This window comes from Myiozetetes cayanensis, unplaced genomic scaffold, assembly GCF_022539395.1.
Source record: "Myiozetetes cayanensis isolate MyiCay16 unplaced genomic scaffold, myiCay2020 scf20-37, whole genome shotgun sequence".
In the NCBI taxonomy this organism is placed as follows: Eukaryota; Metazoa; Chordata; class Aves; order Passeriformes; family Tyrannidae; genus Myiozetetes; species Myiozetetes cayanensis.
The window spans coordinates 7,272,763-7,288,009 of NW_026087412.1; the positions used below are offsets into that span (position 1 = coordinate 7,272,763).

General features: G+C 45.3%; 1 protein-coding gene across 1 annotated transcript; it reads left to right on the forward strand.

Moving 5' to 3' along the window:
• Nucleotides 1-760: 760 nt before the first annotated feature.
• On the forward strand, nucleotides 761-15,171 carry CDR2 (cerebellar degeneration related protein 2). Its single transcript, XM_050317184.1, has 5 exons — nucleotides 761-995; nucleotides 6,164-6,276; nucleotides 10,513-10,661; nucleotides 10,818-10,982; nucleotides 11,692-15,171. Exons 1-5 carry the CDS (start codon nucleotides 917-919, stop codon nucleotides 12,551-12,553), a joined length of 1,368 nt encoding a protein of 455 aa, XP_050173141.1. The 5' UTR covers nucleotides 761-916; the 3' UTR covers nucleotides 12,554-15,171.
• The last annotated feature ends 76 nt before the right edge of the window (nucleotides 15,172-15,247 follow it).

Consider the following 15,247-nt stretch of genomic DNA (forward strand, 5'->3'; position numbering starts at 1 on the left):
CCCGCTCCGCCCGGGGGCTGCGCTCCTGCCGGCCACGCAGGGCTGAGCGTCTGGAGCCGCTCCTCCGCCAAAACCGGGCGAGCCAGGCTCGTTTCAGCTCGGCAGGTCCCCGGACGGAGGACACGGCTCCCTCCTCCTCGTGAGGGAGAGCCGAGAGCGGGGGGCGACCGCCCCGAGCGAGGCGCGGGGATGGAGCCGGCGCTGCTCGGACTGACCCTGCACCACGCTCTGCCCTGCCCTGCCCTGCCGCACTCCGGGCTCAGCGGGGCGGCTGCCCGCACCTGGGCGCCCCGCCGGGCCCCTCCTCACAGCCTCTCCCCTCAGCGCTCCCGACGCGGAGCGACCACGAGCCCCGGCTTCCCCTACGCCGAGTCGCGGTGCCGCGCCGCCGGCCGTGCCGGCCCCGCTCCGCCGCAGAGCCGGCGGACACCCCTCAGCAGCCGCTCCCCGCCCGCGGCCGCTCCCAGCGCCGAGCACCGCAGCCCCCTGCGCGGGCACCGACCCACCTCCTGTGGCGGGGGCTGCGCACCGCGCGGCGGGGCGGGACCTCATCGGCCCGGGCCAGCCCCCTCTCCGCTCTCATTGGCTGCTCGGAGCTCGCTCGCTCTGTGATTGGTGCGGGCTCCGGTCGATCTGCCCGGCGGGCGGTTCCCCATTGGCCGCGCGCCGGGGAGGCGAGGGTGCCGCGTTTGAATCGCGGGAGGCGGGGGGCGGGCGGCGGCTCCTGCCACGTTGCCGCCGGCGCAGCCCGGCCAGAAGGGGGAGAGGTTCGGCAAAGTCCGGAACCGCTCGGCAATGGCCGGAGGCGGCTGCTGAGGCGGGGAGAGGCTGCCGGGCTCGCCCTGCCCCGCTCGGCGCGAGGGCGATCGTCGGGTGGGCTCCGCCGCCGCGCCCGCCCGGGAGGGGAAGGTGCGCGATGCTGGCCGACAGCCTGGTGGAGGAGTTCGAGATCCGCGAGGATGAGCCCTGGTACGACCAGCAAGACCTGCAGCAAGGTGAGCCGGGACGGGGGAGAGCGGGGAGCGTGTGAGAGAGGGGTTGCGGAGAGCCGCGTGTGTAAGGGGAGGGGGCGCGGCGAGTGGGGTGTGTGAGGGAAGGGGCCGTGGGGATCCGCCTCGGGGCTGCGTGAGGGAAGGGGCTACAGCGAGCCGCGTGTGTGAGGGAAGGGGCGCGCAGAGCCGCGTGTGTGAGGGAAGGGGCCGCGGGGGTGTGTGAGGGAAGGGGCTGGGGCGGGGAGGGCGTGTGAGGGGCGGAGGGGAGACACCGGCCCGGCGGGCGCGGAGGGCGGCGGGGAGGGCGGCCGGGGTCGCGGGGCGGCGGCGGGAAGGGCGGGTCGTGCCGGGCTCGGGGGGTCCCCGCACGGCCGCGCTGCCCGCCCCGCGGGATCGCTGTCACCGGGAGAGGCTGCGGCCGCCTTTGTTTGAGAGAAGGAGCCGCCGCAGCCCAGCGCGGTCGTGCCGGGGTCCCTCTCCGGCCGCCGGCAGGGAAGAGGCTCCGAAAAGTTGCACCTTGAACGGGAGGCGAAGCGGCTGCTGCTCGGGGCGGGCGCTGGGAGCAGCGGGGTGGGATGCGCTATTGCGCCCTGTTGAGCTCTTTGTAAGGGCTTCCAGTTCGGTGGAGGTGTAGTTGTAGCAGTGCTCGATTAGTTACAAGTGTCTTATTAAAATCTTTTCAGGTTTTCTCATTAAAATACACAAATAACTCCGCTACACCTCAGGATTCTACATTTCTAGCTCCTGTATGTCATTCCATCAATAGGTCTTAAAACATTATATGCAAGAGGCAGATCCTGTTCTCATTTCACAGATGCGGAAAGAGCCTCAGGAATACAAGTATAATTGCACTAAAAATCTTCAGCAGGCATGATATGGAAAGAATGTGCAATTTCCTTAAGAGCTTAGTGGCATTTATGACTGGTATTTAGTTGGTTCTACTTTTCGTTGTTAATCCCGAGTTTGTTTTAAAAGGTCAGCTCGAAGCTGTGAAGTGGCTTCCTACAAACCCACTCCAGTCTTATGCTTTTTGCTTTTTGCTTGAAATACATTAATTCTTGGGGTCGCTGGGTGCTGCTGTTCTGTAAAGCATAAGGAAAGCTAAGCTGTATTCACACTGAGATCGGGCATCTGACAGCAGAAACTTTGTTTTGACACAGGAACAGGTCTCTCTGATTGTCTGCTGTATAAAATATCTAACTGTTTGAAAGCTGTATTTAGATACTCTTTGCCTGAAATAGATGTTTTCCTGGCTGTAGGATACAAACAAGTCAGTTTAAGATCCTGAAACCATAGTTTGCTGTCAAAGAGAGATGAAAATTTGAAGCAATGTTTTTACTGTGTCAGTGTTTATGGGATAGAAGACCTACAAAGAGATTTCACAATGTATAACAACTGACTTCTTGCTTTCTTGATGTTTCTTTACTTTCATCTCTTAATTAAAAAGAGTGAAATAATCACCAGTTGACTCTCTGTGAGCTTTTAAGGAACACTATTCCATTCTCGAGGTTCATGCGCTCTCACCATGTGAACAACCCTTTTTCTGGGGATTCTCTCTTTAAGCCTAAATGGACGTGACTAACAGCCTTGCCAAAAGGGAAAGGAGGAAAATAAACACATGGGCAGGTTGAAATGCAACGAAGAAGCTCCTTACAGGAATGCTGCACTTTATTTCTGGAGTCTGAGAGATGAACTTCCTCGTCCTAAGCCTGTGCTGTGCCGGTGTACATAAACAGGGGAGTAAGATTGCTTATCACGGCTCGTGAAACTCCTCACAAGCCAAACAATCAGTGCATGTTTAAAAACAGCAGTAGGTTTATGAGAAAAGCTGGGTTGTAAAACCTTAGAAAGCACACAGAAACAAACTTGTAGCCCTTCTCAGCCAGCCTTTGAAAGTTAATATTAGGGTAGGGTTTTGGAAAACCTTGACAGTCTGTACATACCGAAGCTCTTGCCTTGACAATGGAGATGGGATTTTCTGGCATGCTGTTCATGAAAACAGAATGCTGATGGAATTCCTGTAAGGATGAGAACAGCCATCCTTCTGCAGTGTCCAAGTTTTGCTGCAGTATGCTGACCTTTGAGAAAGAATTCTTTTATATGGCTGCTCTTCTTACATCTTGTTGTTACTCACTTTTACAGAACAGAGAGTATTCTGAATATAGAAGACATGAAACCATGTAAAAAAAAAAAAGAGTTTAATTTTACAGTTAAGTAAACCTCAACAAGGCTTATTTATATATCTTGCACTACTAATGCCTTTTGCTATTTAAAAGAAAAGGCTTAATTTTAGATTGAAAATTCTCTGAATAATTTTGCTAGGTGGGCTATGAAAAAGTAGAAAAGAAGGATTTTGGTACTGTTTTTATCTCTTTTTCAATTATAGTAATGCTGTCAGAGGAGAGTGTGAAGTGCTGGTAAGTGAAGGCTGTTCAACATCACGGAAGACGTATCCTTGAAGTCTTGTTTTGTTTCAGAGCCTTCTGATGAGGCTGTTAAACTCCAGCACAACTAATCAGATTTACTAAAACGAAGATCTTAAGATCTGCACACAGGCAGTTTGCATTATTAAAAACCTCTCTGCTTCCCTCTTTGTGGTGAAAAGGAAAAATGCATGTCTGTGTCAGAACTTAGCTGTTGCTTTACATAAATTTACAACAGAAAATGCAGTGTGCTTCCAGTGTTCTACAGTAACTCTCTCAAGAGAAATGTAAATGAACAGTTTTCCTTCTGTATCTGGAGAACATGTGTATTACACATCTCTCATTGTAAAATTTGCTCTTTATAGGGCTTAGAAATACTTAACAATGCAGGAAAAAGGACACAAAGCAAATTCTTCATTTTAGAAGAGGTGAATTATTTCAGGTCTTGCTTTCCCTGCAGTTCAGGTTTTACTGTGTGTTCCTGAGCGCTTCCACCCGGATTCTCCCCCTCAGAAACAAATTACCCTAATTATAAAATAGCAGGTTTCTCCCATCTGTGCTTCTGCCAGTCTAATAAACAGAATGTGTGTAAGTATGACATGAATTTTGTTATCCAGCCTATCCCAAGGACCGTGTGGTATGTGCTACTTGATTTAGGAGGTGATGGGGCATTCAAGAATGAAACTCTAAACTCTTATATGCACTTAAACATCAAAACAAACTTTCACTTTGGGAAGGGAAATGACAGCAAGTAATTCCATTATGCATTATGTCTTTAACATAATCCTAAATCCTCTCTAAAGCTCTTATTCTACTCTATTAAAATAAAAGAATGGACTATTTAGTCTTTGCCCTGAATGATGCCAGTATTGCAGACTAGTTGTAAAGATTGTAGCTCCTAGTAAAGATCTGTGTAGTATGAGAACTTGGGAATTGGGACTCCATTTTCTATAGGGTAATGGATTTGCTGGATTTGCTGTAATGTGACAGAACAAACATCTTGGTTTCTGACTGGGAGTTACTCTGTCCATGGGTAAACAATATGAAATCTGTTTACAAAATGGGAAAAATTTAAGTAGGACACCTTAAGATTTCATTATCCAAGTACTTCAAACCCAGCTCTAGCATAGGCTGTGTTCCTTAAGGAGTGGTGCTGTGTGAGGATAACCTCCTAAATAGAGCTCAGTGTGCCATGGGGCTCCTCACTGGACATCTTCAGAAACTCTGAAGAACTCCCATGCAGTGGGATTTCTTTGAAATATTTTTGTGGCATTGATGCTGAGAATCTGACCTTAAGGTAGGAAACAAGGCACTGGAGTTGTAAGAGAGAGTGTAAAAGAGTAGCACAGCTGTTGTTTTGCCAGAGTTGGACATCTGGAACTTTACAGACAAATGTTTGTACTCACTTGTCCTTGTAAGTCTGAATTTGGTCTTTGGTTTATGTGGGGAGATGGAGTAATCCTTTTGGCCAGGCTGTCCAACTGAAGGTTAGCACAAAACAATCCTGGGCCAGGGCTGGATCTGTTACAATGCCAAGCTGATAAGATAATTGTGAAGGGGCAGGAAAGACATAACATGTTAAAACAAGGGCATTGCAATCAAGTGAAAATGGAATGCATTTTCTGCTCCAGCTATAACTACTGATGATAAAATACATCTCTCGTTTATTAATTTAGGTCTTGAAGTGAATCAAAGTTTTTCTTGACTTTTCTTCTGTCTCTCTGCCATTACTGATGGAAGTTCTATGTGAAAACTAACTAGGTTGTATTGTGGGCATGCAGGTCACGGTCCAGGCGAGGGGAAGGAGGTAGAAAATTGGAGAGTTTTAGAAATCTGTTGGATTCTTAACATGTAATAATACCCTGCACAGAGTAATTACAATTTTAGCAATAACACCAAAATGTATTACTTTGTCACATTATGTTAGCTTTTAAATTACACATGTTTTTAAACATAATAATGTAGAATATCTTGCACTATTGATGCTGCTGAACAAATATCTTCCCTCTAGAATGGAACTGAGAGTTCAGATGACTTATTTCTTAATTTGCAACAACTACAGTCACTGCACCCTGGAGGTGATTGAAGATGACTGGAGTGAAATTGAGATTAAGTGCCTGAGAACAAATGACATTTAAAATGATGTTTTGGAGCACATGAAACAATTCTCGTCACCTGGGTTTATGAGCTTGAAAGGCAGAATAGCTGCATGTCTTCATCAGTTTTATGTCTTTTGATGTTGCTCTTTCACCATAAGAAAGCACCTGAAACTCTCATTTAGCCGTTTGATCCCATGTGGCCTGAGCTGCCTGGGGAAGGGGTACGGGGAGGAAGAGCAGAGCAGGCAGGAGTGCAGTCAGCTCTGGCCTGGCTGTAGCCCAGGGGACATTTGCAGGGTCTGAGTGCTGTAAATATGGTGATGGAGCAAAGAGCCCCCTGGGGCAGAGCTGCTGGAGCAGCACTGGGCAGGCTGTGGGAGCTGAGCATGGCTGGAGGTGTGCTGCAGCACCTACGGAGGAACTAAGGCAGCTTCATGAAATAAGAGTGTGTCCTGGGCTCCAGGGCTGACTGACACTTGCCTTACAGATGATACAGGAATGCTGTACTAAAGTCTAAGCTCACTTTCTTTTGGGGGAGGGGTTATAATGGCAGTAAAAAAAGTACCTCGAGTATCTGATTAACATGCTTTAAAATCAGATTCTATTATTGTTTCTATCACTTACCTGCAAACGTGATTCCTTTGTTTAGACCTTCACCTTGCTGCTGAGCTTGGGAAGACACTGCTGGACCGTAACACTGAACTAGAGGAATCCTTGCAGCAAATGTATGCAACAAACCAAGAGCAACTGCAGGAGATAGAGGTAAAATATCTCAGGGATCCAAATGTTAAGGCATCTAGAGCTGCAACATAATAGTTAAAATCTGAATTTCTTGACATTTGATGGAAAATACTGAACAGTCTTTCACCACTTCTGCTGCTTTGAGAATCTGAGAAGCTGTATAGGTTGATCACAGTTAGAACTGTTTCTCTGATTACCAGAATTTTTGTGCCATTAAATGCCATTAAATCCCATGGATTGGGCTTGTTTAATGAGAAATGATTGGTATTTTTCTTTTTTGTACACAAAAGTCACTTCAGTTATTTTTATTGCTAAACTTTGCTGATCTTGCCAGGTAAAATGACATTAAGTTATATGATGATAAATGCTTTAATAATTTAAATTATTATATGAAAATCTTAATGGTTACTGCACTGAAATTTAAATGCTGATAATGCAGGAGAGAGATTTAAGTAGAATCTGGGGATAGGTGCTTCCACTAAACTGAGGTAAAGGGGTAAAGGAAACTAAAGTCTATTTCAATGTAAAAAAACCCTGTACAATGACCAAAAAAAAGCCAACAAACAAATAACAAAACCCAGAAAATACCCCACTTAAATAGTATCTTAGTATAGGACATGGTGGATATTTTGTTCTGCATTTTCCAAGGAAAATAAAACCCAAAAACGTATCCATCCTTTCAGAGCCTTTCATCTTTGTGTAACAGGGTGGAAAATCCTGGCCATCTTTGGCAATTTCTTTTTTTAATTTTTTATATTGCCTGTGTTCTTGCAGGCCTGGCATTTGTCAGCCTAATGAGATTTTTCCAGCTATTAGAGGGCAATGCATGGTCTCTAATAATTAAATTATTAAATATTCAGTACTTTGCTGACTGACAAAATATTGAAAATGTAGTCAGCATTTCAGTTTGGTTCTGGTATGAATCACAGGAGTCAGGCTGTGACTGGTCCATACCAGATTTTCACCAAATCTGAGTTCTTTGTGCAAGCAGCACTTCTGCATTTACAGATGGGAGGTGGGTTTTGTACAGCTGCAACTTCAGACTCAAAGCCCTTACTACTGTGATGGTAACTTAAAGAATTCTAAGCTTAATACTTACAGCTATATAGGTGTCTTTAGAGTCGTCATCTTAACACAAATACAGCATTTTTATTAAGTGATGAACAATTTAGAAGATATTTTTGGTTTGTATTTCCTACTTTGGCTCTTACCTCTATTTTGTGCTAAATGTCATCTTTGTTATCCTGTTCATTCTGACACAATGGTTGGAAAGGCTGATATTTATATTAGTGCCACAGCATTAAAAAATGTATTTACTTATGCAGAGACTGAAAATAACTCATTGCCTTGAATAGTTCTTATAAAGAGATCAATTCTAAAGACCTGGAGAAGACAAACACTTCCAAGGTGCTATACAAATACTGTACACAGGGTTCAACACCTGCATGTACAACCATGTTTAAGAAAGTGTTAAACACAGTTACAACACACCTTTTGAAATAACACACCATAACTTTGTGATAACTGACCTGGCTCAGGGAGTGGGGCTACTTAATCAGCAGCTGCATTTAACCACTGTCTTGAAATATGGAAAATACATAATTGCTAAGCTACATTGATTTACAGAAATAATCTAGTGCTATTAAGAATGTAACATCCTGTTGGTTTAAGCCAGTTTATTTGCTTAAGCTGTTCTGGTGGGTCAGTGTTTGTTGACTACATAACAGAGCCTCAGCACCAGGAAGTGTCACCAGTGTCCTTCCAGCAGTGATCTATAACTGCTGTGTTTCAGGGTCAAGTACTTCTCTGGTCACACCACCTCACACAGGACAGATTAATTTTTCCCCTCAAAATCCTACTTTGGCAAGACTTGGTCAATAGTACTTTTTGAAGGCTTTATCTGATACCTCCTTGTTCTCTTTCCTCCTCTCCCCCAGCGAGGGTAGGAGATGTATATTGAGTTGTCCTAGCAGCTCCCAGAGGGAGGGAGAGGGAGAACAGTTTTTGGGGTGCTTCTGACAGATAAATAGTGCCTGTACCTTCATTTGCCCAGCTGATTGTGTTGAGTCACAGAACCTTCAGGCTGTACTCCTCCCTGCTGCAGTAACGTGCTGTCTTCAGTTCAACCACCCCTCTCTCAATCTTCTGTCTTTCCTCAGTCCTGTTTAAAAGTGTAACAGCAACACAAACCTTTTTTTTCTCCAAAGAAGTTTCTCTTGCCTCTGGATTTCTGGTAGAAAAGGGAAAATGACCCCCCTGTTCAAACACCCAGAGAGAGCCCCCAGCTGAGGAACTGAATGCATTGGCTTATTGGCACAAGGAATTGTTCCAGGCATTCCTGAAAGAAATGGCAATAGAGTTGGTATGTGCAAGGTGTAAGCACTGTGCTGGTCAAAGCAGTTCAGCCTGTGATTTTCATGCCTATGTTCCTGTCCTGTGGGAATGCAGGATACCCCAGTGCACAGGATACACGTGCAAATAGCATATCCTGTCTCTATTGCTTGATTTTTCCCAACAGTCAAGTGCTTGTCTCTGTAACCTAAATGTGATCTTTCAGCTGCTCCTGTAGCAGCTGAATTTTTTTTTTTACTAGCTTTTTCAATGCAGTATATCCTTGTAAATCTTTGGGGTTTTTTTGCCATTAATTCAGTTCTTATGGGTAGCAAAGTCTAGAACTGGCTAAGAAATAATTCTGAAGTATGGCACTATCTTGTCTGCACTGAAAAAGAAGGGTCAAAGGCTGTGGTGTGCTTAAGATTACATCTCATATATTAAATGCTAACATATTAAGCATTTTACAGCTCTGCATCATTATGTCTGCCCTCTGTGCTGACACGTGTGCCACTGACTAATCACTGTAGATGTAATAAATGCTGGATTGAAAGGGCAACTCCATTCCTGTCGGAATCTGCTCTCAGCACTCAGACTTTGGAAATACTGACACTCTCCTTTTATCATGTGGTAGAAAGCAAGAAGTCTCATCTGCTGCTTAATTTTAGGTGCTCAGTTGCAGGGGAGGTGGATTAAATGTGAACTTCTGAAGTATTTATTACTACATCATCTTTTGGTGGTCTGATTTATACCAGGCCAACCTGACACCAGCCCTGAAGATACTGGAGATGAAAGGTGGAGAAAGTGATGCTTCACCTCTTCCATTCATCTAAAGCTTGTGCAAAGTCTCATTGTGATCAGTGGTGAAATCTATTGGAGCACCACAGCCTTGGCTCCTCTGCTCAGCCACTCTCCTAGTCCTGAAGAAAGTCTGAGGATCTCCAGCTCCTTCCTTCAGCCATAACCAATAGGGAAAGTTAATCTGAAATGGGTCACATTGAGATTCTGCTGCTAATCTATGTTCTATTTTGGTGTAAATCCTCTGTCATGTGTGCCCAGGCTACAAAAGGATCTAGCTACCAGCTATCATGCAAGTCTGTATGCAGCAATTACTAGTCCTAGATTAACTTATTATCTGTTCTTAAATTGCCTAAAATGTAAACCCACCAATCTTCTAATGAGGTAAAAGGTTAAGTAGAACATTAGAAGTTTTGAATATGTCAGAGGCCTGTGTAAAGAGAGGTAATTCTGCCTAGGAGTTTGCTGGATGTTTCTTCCTGAGCTCTGTTTTTCAGTAAGTAGCATTTAGTAATACAGAATACATTGCAAGAAATAAATTGTACACAAGAGCAGAATATTTCAGATTTAGAGGGTTAGTTTTTTTGCTCAAGTCTGTGCAAATGCTCATGTCCTGGGTGGGACAATATGAGGCACTTGTATTGAGAGCATTAGGTGATTGTTAACTGCTCTTAGGCTGAGATTTCTAAGCTTTCTGACATTATTCAGGAAACTTAACAGCCTGTGTTGCTAACTGTAAAACCCAAGAGGATTAAATTGAGAATACTTCAGTGAAGCTTTATTTTTTAAGAAAGGCCAGGAGGCCTTTGTTTGGGATTACAGTAACTGGAATAGTTCACTTTGAGTAATTAAAGATTGAATTCAATAATTTGATTATACTGCCTGACACACATTAACCCACATACTTAAGTGTGACCACAACCTAAATTCTGTTGTGCTGAACCTGATGCTGCTTCAGCCTGGAAGAACTTAGGTTAGCTAAAAATAATTTTAATTATGGATGGTGCTACGCAGTATTTCAGTTTTAGTGCTAAGAGAGTTATGGTTAGAAAATTTCTGTTGGAGCTCACAGAAGAGTGGCAGCTCGTGTTTGCAGCGTGACCCACTAACAGCAGCGCTGTCTTGCAGTACCTCACAAAGCAAGTGGAGCTCCTGCGCCAGATGAACGACCAGCACGCAAAGGTCTACGAGCAGCTGGATGTGACAGCAAGAGAACTGGAGGACACCAATCAGAAGCTGGTTGCAGAGAGCAGAGCTTCACAACAGAAGATATTAAGGTAACAAACTTCAGCCCTCCCCCAGCTGGTAAAAATCAGTGGGAGCAGTGCAGGTGTGTTTGTGTAGCTATGGGGGGGCTGTCCCTGCCTGGCAGTGTGCCACGATACTGGTAAATTGAAAGGACAGTTCTATTTAAAAGTCTTTCCACCTTTTAGCTTGACAGAGACCATTGAAAATCTACAAACTCACATAGATGACCTGCAGCGACAAGTAGAAGAACTGAAGAAGCCTGGCCGAGGCCGGATGAGCCACGAGAGGTCTGACCAGCCCAGATCGATGCACAGCTTCTCCTGTCTGAAGGAGCTCTATGACCTGCGCCAGTAAGACTTCTACCTTACCTGGGAAAGAACAGTCATGTTATTTTAAGCAAGGCTTTAAAAACTAAGGCACAAGCACAGGTATGAGAGAAGCTAGCAGAAAAATTAGGTGATGTTCACAAGCAGCAAACTTGTGTCACAAGACACAGCAAACAGGCTGTTGTGTCTGGGCTTCAGCATTACATGGAGGTAGAATATTTTATATATTCTACTCTAGAATAAATCTGTACATCCAAAATGAAGTTATTTCTTGACAATTGAAAGGATAAGTCAAGGCTTCAAGCTGCCAAAGGCTTGTGAGAATGCCATCCTACAGAATTGCCTTGTCAGTTCTGAAGCTGCTTTCTGCCATCAGCAGTGACAAAAGTTACAAGAGTGGAGCACTGTGGAAAAAAACAGTGTCGAAGTACTGCATGCTACACTGAGGCAATATTTATTTAAACTTAAACTGTAGGTGTGCTTATTCTATCAGCTTGTCTGTTTTACTTGAAACTGATAATGAGCTGCCATTCTGCCTAAGCTGGGAGCTTGTTACCAGCTCTGTTCTGACTCCTAAACAGCCTGATAGGTCAGTGAAATGGCCCCTGGGAGTGCTCTGAGGGCTGTCAGCGCACAGTTTAAATATGGCATTAGTTACTCAGGACAGGAAACCTTCAGGAGGTGTGGTCAGCTGGACTTCCTACGTTTGATAACACTTACTTTGTTTCTGCAGGTATTTTGTGTACGATCATGTGTTTGCAGAAAAGATTACTTCGATGGATAGTCAGTTAAGCCCTGTAGAAGAAGAAAATGAGAAGTTAAAAAAAGCAGTTACAGTTCTGCAAGCCCAGCTGAACCTGGAGAAAGAGAAGAGGGTGACAATGGAGGAGGAATACAGTCTGATGGTGAAGGAGAACTGCGAGCTGGAGCGGAGGCTCGTGGATACAGACTTGTACCGCGCGCGGGCGGAGGAGCTGGAGGCAGAAGTAGCCGAAATGCGGCAGATACTCCAGTCTGAAAACACATTCCATAATGCAGAGAAGTTGGTGCCAGAGTCCTTTTTCATTTCATTCAAGGAATCTCTGGACAGGGAGCTGGGGCAGAGCCTGGCAGATGATGGACTGGTGACAGAGCTGGAGAAGAAGGCGCTGAAGCGGAGCAGCAGCGAGACCCTGCTGAGCAGCGCGGTGGGCGCAGACATCCTGAGGGGCCACGAGGAGACCTGCATCAGGAGAGCTGAGGCCGTGAAACAGCGGGGAATCTCTGTGCTTAATGAAGTTGATGCTCAGTATAATGCTCTGAAAGTGAAGTACGAGGAACTTTTGAAGAAGTGTCAAATGGATGAAGATTGTTTGAAACACAAGGCTGTCCAGACACTGAAGCAGTATTCCAAAGACCTAAACGTGGGGAACACCCAGTATGATCTCTCGGCTAGCAATCAAGGATTCACAGTTGTGGAGCTAAGTGACTCTCCCACAAATGCTCTCCCTGAATATAAAGCACTCTTCAAGGAAATTTTTAGCTGTATCAGAAAAACAAAGGAAGAAATAGATGAACACAGAGCCAAGTACAAGACCCTCTCCTCTCAGCCATAACCTTATCTGTTAGTCAAGAACTTTATAAGAATGTCAGAAGATCCCTTAAAGTGATCTATTTCTTGAGCACTCAAAATGAATGTTTTGGATTGGCTGGTAGACCTGTAGTTAACAAGCCAGTTAGTTAACAGCTAGTTTCCCTGTTCCTATGTAGCAATAGATTTAATGTTTAGCACTGTCACACAAACTAGGGGTTGTAAAGCAAACAAACATCATAGCTTAATACTACACTACTACTTCATATCACACTTCATCTCTGGCTCGAGCAGTGACTGATGTTCATCTCCTTAGGCCACTTCAAAACTAACAGAGCTCAGAACTGTCATAAGAGCCAGACTGAAGCTTTCCTTTGGTTCACAGATGAAGAAAATAACTAAAGCAAAGCCCCAACCAGTGTCATGAGCAGCCTCTCCTCAGTTCTCGAGGAGGGGAGCAGCCTTGTGCTTGCTTTTGCAGGGCAGCAGAGCTGTGCTTGCTTCAAGCCAATACCACATTTCCACATGCACTAAACCCTCCCACAGATTGGTATAAATGTCTTCCTACTGAGAAAGGATTTGATGTCAAGTTTGTGTGGCTTTTTAGGTATGGTTTCCTTTGTAGGGCACTTTGTCTTAAGGCAAGATACTGTGAATTGACTATGTATGTGATTTGGGACCTACTGTTCTCTGGTGGTTGCAAAGTACATTTTTATGTGTATTGGGTAAGATAGAGAGTTGTAATTTAGCTATTTAGCTTTAGTGGTAGCATTGACATAGTGGAGTAGCTTTTGATGTTACATACCACAAACTCTTAAGTGCTTGAGAGACAGGCCAGGTAAAACCTTACACTGTCTGTTGTTTCCAGTGTCAGCCTCTGTGCACCCATTCCGTGCTGCCTGGGGGGTGGGAGGACAGACACAACTCTGCCAGCACGAATCCTACTGCAGTCTTGTTCTGCCTCTCCTTTTCCACTCCCTAATAGTAATTCCTATGTACTCAAAGTCTGAAAAACAAAGAACATGGAGAAGCATGTTCAGAACTGTGTGAAGGAAACAAAGCAGTTAAGGAGGAGAAGAGGCACGATGGAAGGTGACAACATCCTTCTCCCTGTAAAGGTCTGATAGCTTAACATGGCCAGCAGTTCTTGGGAATCAGCTCCCTGCCTTTCCAAGCTGCTGGGATGTACCAAACATTGACACAGAATGTTGAGTTTCTCAGCTTTAGCTGCGCTGCTGCAGCTCTGCTGCCTTACTCTGCTCTCTGCCAGCCTGGGTGGAGCTGCCCTTCAGCTGCAGTATTAAGACTTCATGTTGTGGGATTTTCTCTAAAACATGTATTACAGTCTGAAAATTATTTAAAAATGGGAATCTGGATCTTTTGAATATTTTTCTAAGCAAATAAATAATCCAGTCAAGCTGCATGTGTAATTAGTAATTACATCCATCTGTGCCAATGAGCAAACAGTAAACTCCGTGCAGATGGCACCCACATTATCTAGTCTGGCCATCTTTCCTACACAGATCAGATGGAGTTCCCATGGAATTTGTATTTTAGAAAACTTATGCTACATGGAAAAGGATAGGCCTGTCTAGGATAGAAATCCAGATGGAAATAAGCAGTTTCTCCTCATTGTTGTGGTGTTTGCCAGTGCTGTTAAAAAAGAAGGGGGTGGGGGGAGCAGAAAAGCTGCAGTTGTGCCATCAGGGTCCTGTGCTGTCCCTTTCCCCCACCTGGACCCTTCTCACCTGGTCTGGCCCAGCTGGGACTGGAAAGCTGTAACCTGAGAAAGGCATGACAGGGTCAGTCCCAGATGATTTACTGGTAACATCCTCACCACTTCAGGGGGAGGGGGATCTCCCGGAGATCCTGCTGGATCAGAAGACACGTAAAAGCAGTTCAGAATTTTTGGTTAAGCAGGTGAGCTTCAGTGGTTTGTTACTTCTGGCTGATTTAGAACACTTTGATACATACAGTTGTTATGCTTTAAAAATACCAAAAATATCTCCTCAGAACTACTTCATTCTGCTGTACTGTACCCACCCCTGGCTGCCTGTGCCCCTGCTGAGCTCTGGCTGTGCAGGTTGTGCAATAACCCACTCCAGGCTGGCTCTTTACAGCTTCTCCTGGAAAGCAGCTTTCCAGCTGTAGCCACAGGTAATGCTGGGTCAGTGCCAGCCAGGGCTGCCTGGACATAAAACACCTCCCAATTACACTGACGTAGTCAATAAACTACACTGGCATATGAAGGTAAAATTTTAGCAGTTTAAAAATAGCCATTTTCCACCCAAATGTGAAATGCCATACGTATGGTAACAACATTCTTAGCCAACCTTATCTGGATTAACCACCTTAATCTGCTTAGTTTAGTCAACAACTCAGCTTTTTCTGAGCATAAGTAGATGAAATCAATAGAATCCCCTTGAGCTTCTCATACGATGGAAGCTGCAGCAGAGAACAGGACCTGTGCAGTGTGTTCTGCAGAGCCCACAGTGGATTCTCCTGGTCCTGCTGGAGTTGGGCTCCACTGCTAAACCTGCCCAGGGCTGGGTGGCTGCCCTGGAGCAGCAGGATCTGCACAGCCCCAGAGGGCAGGGCCAGCAGGGATTCACAGCCTGTGCTCTCCACCTCTGACCTCTGCTGCAGCTTCCCTGACCTCGCCATCCTCTGCAAGACTTCAGGCTGTGAAAGGAGCCGGTGCCGCTTCTGCTTCTCCCTG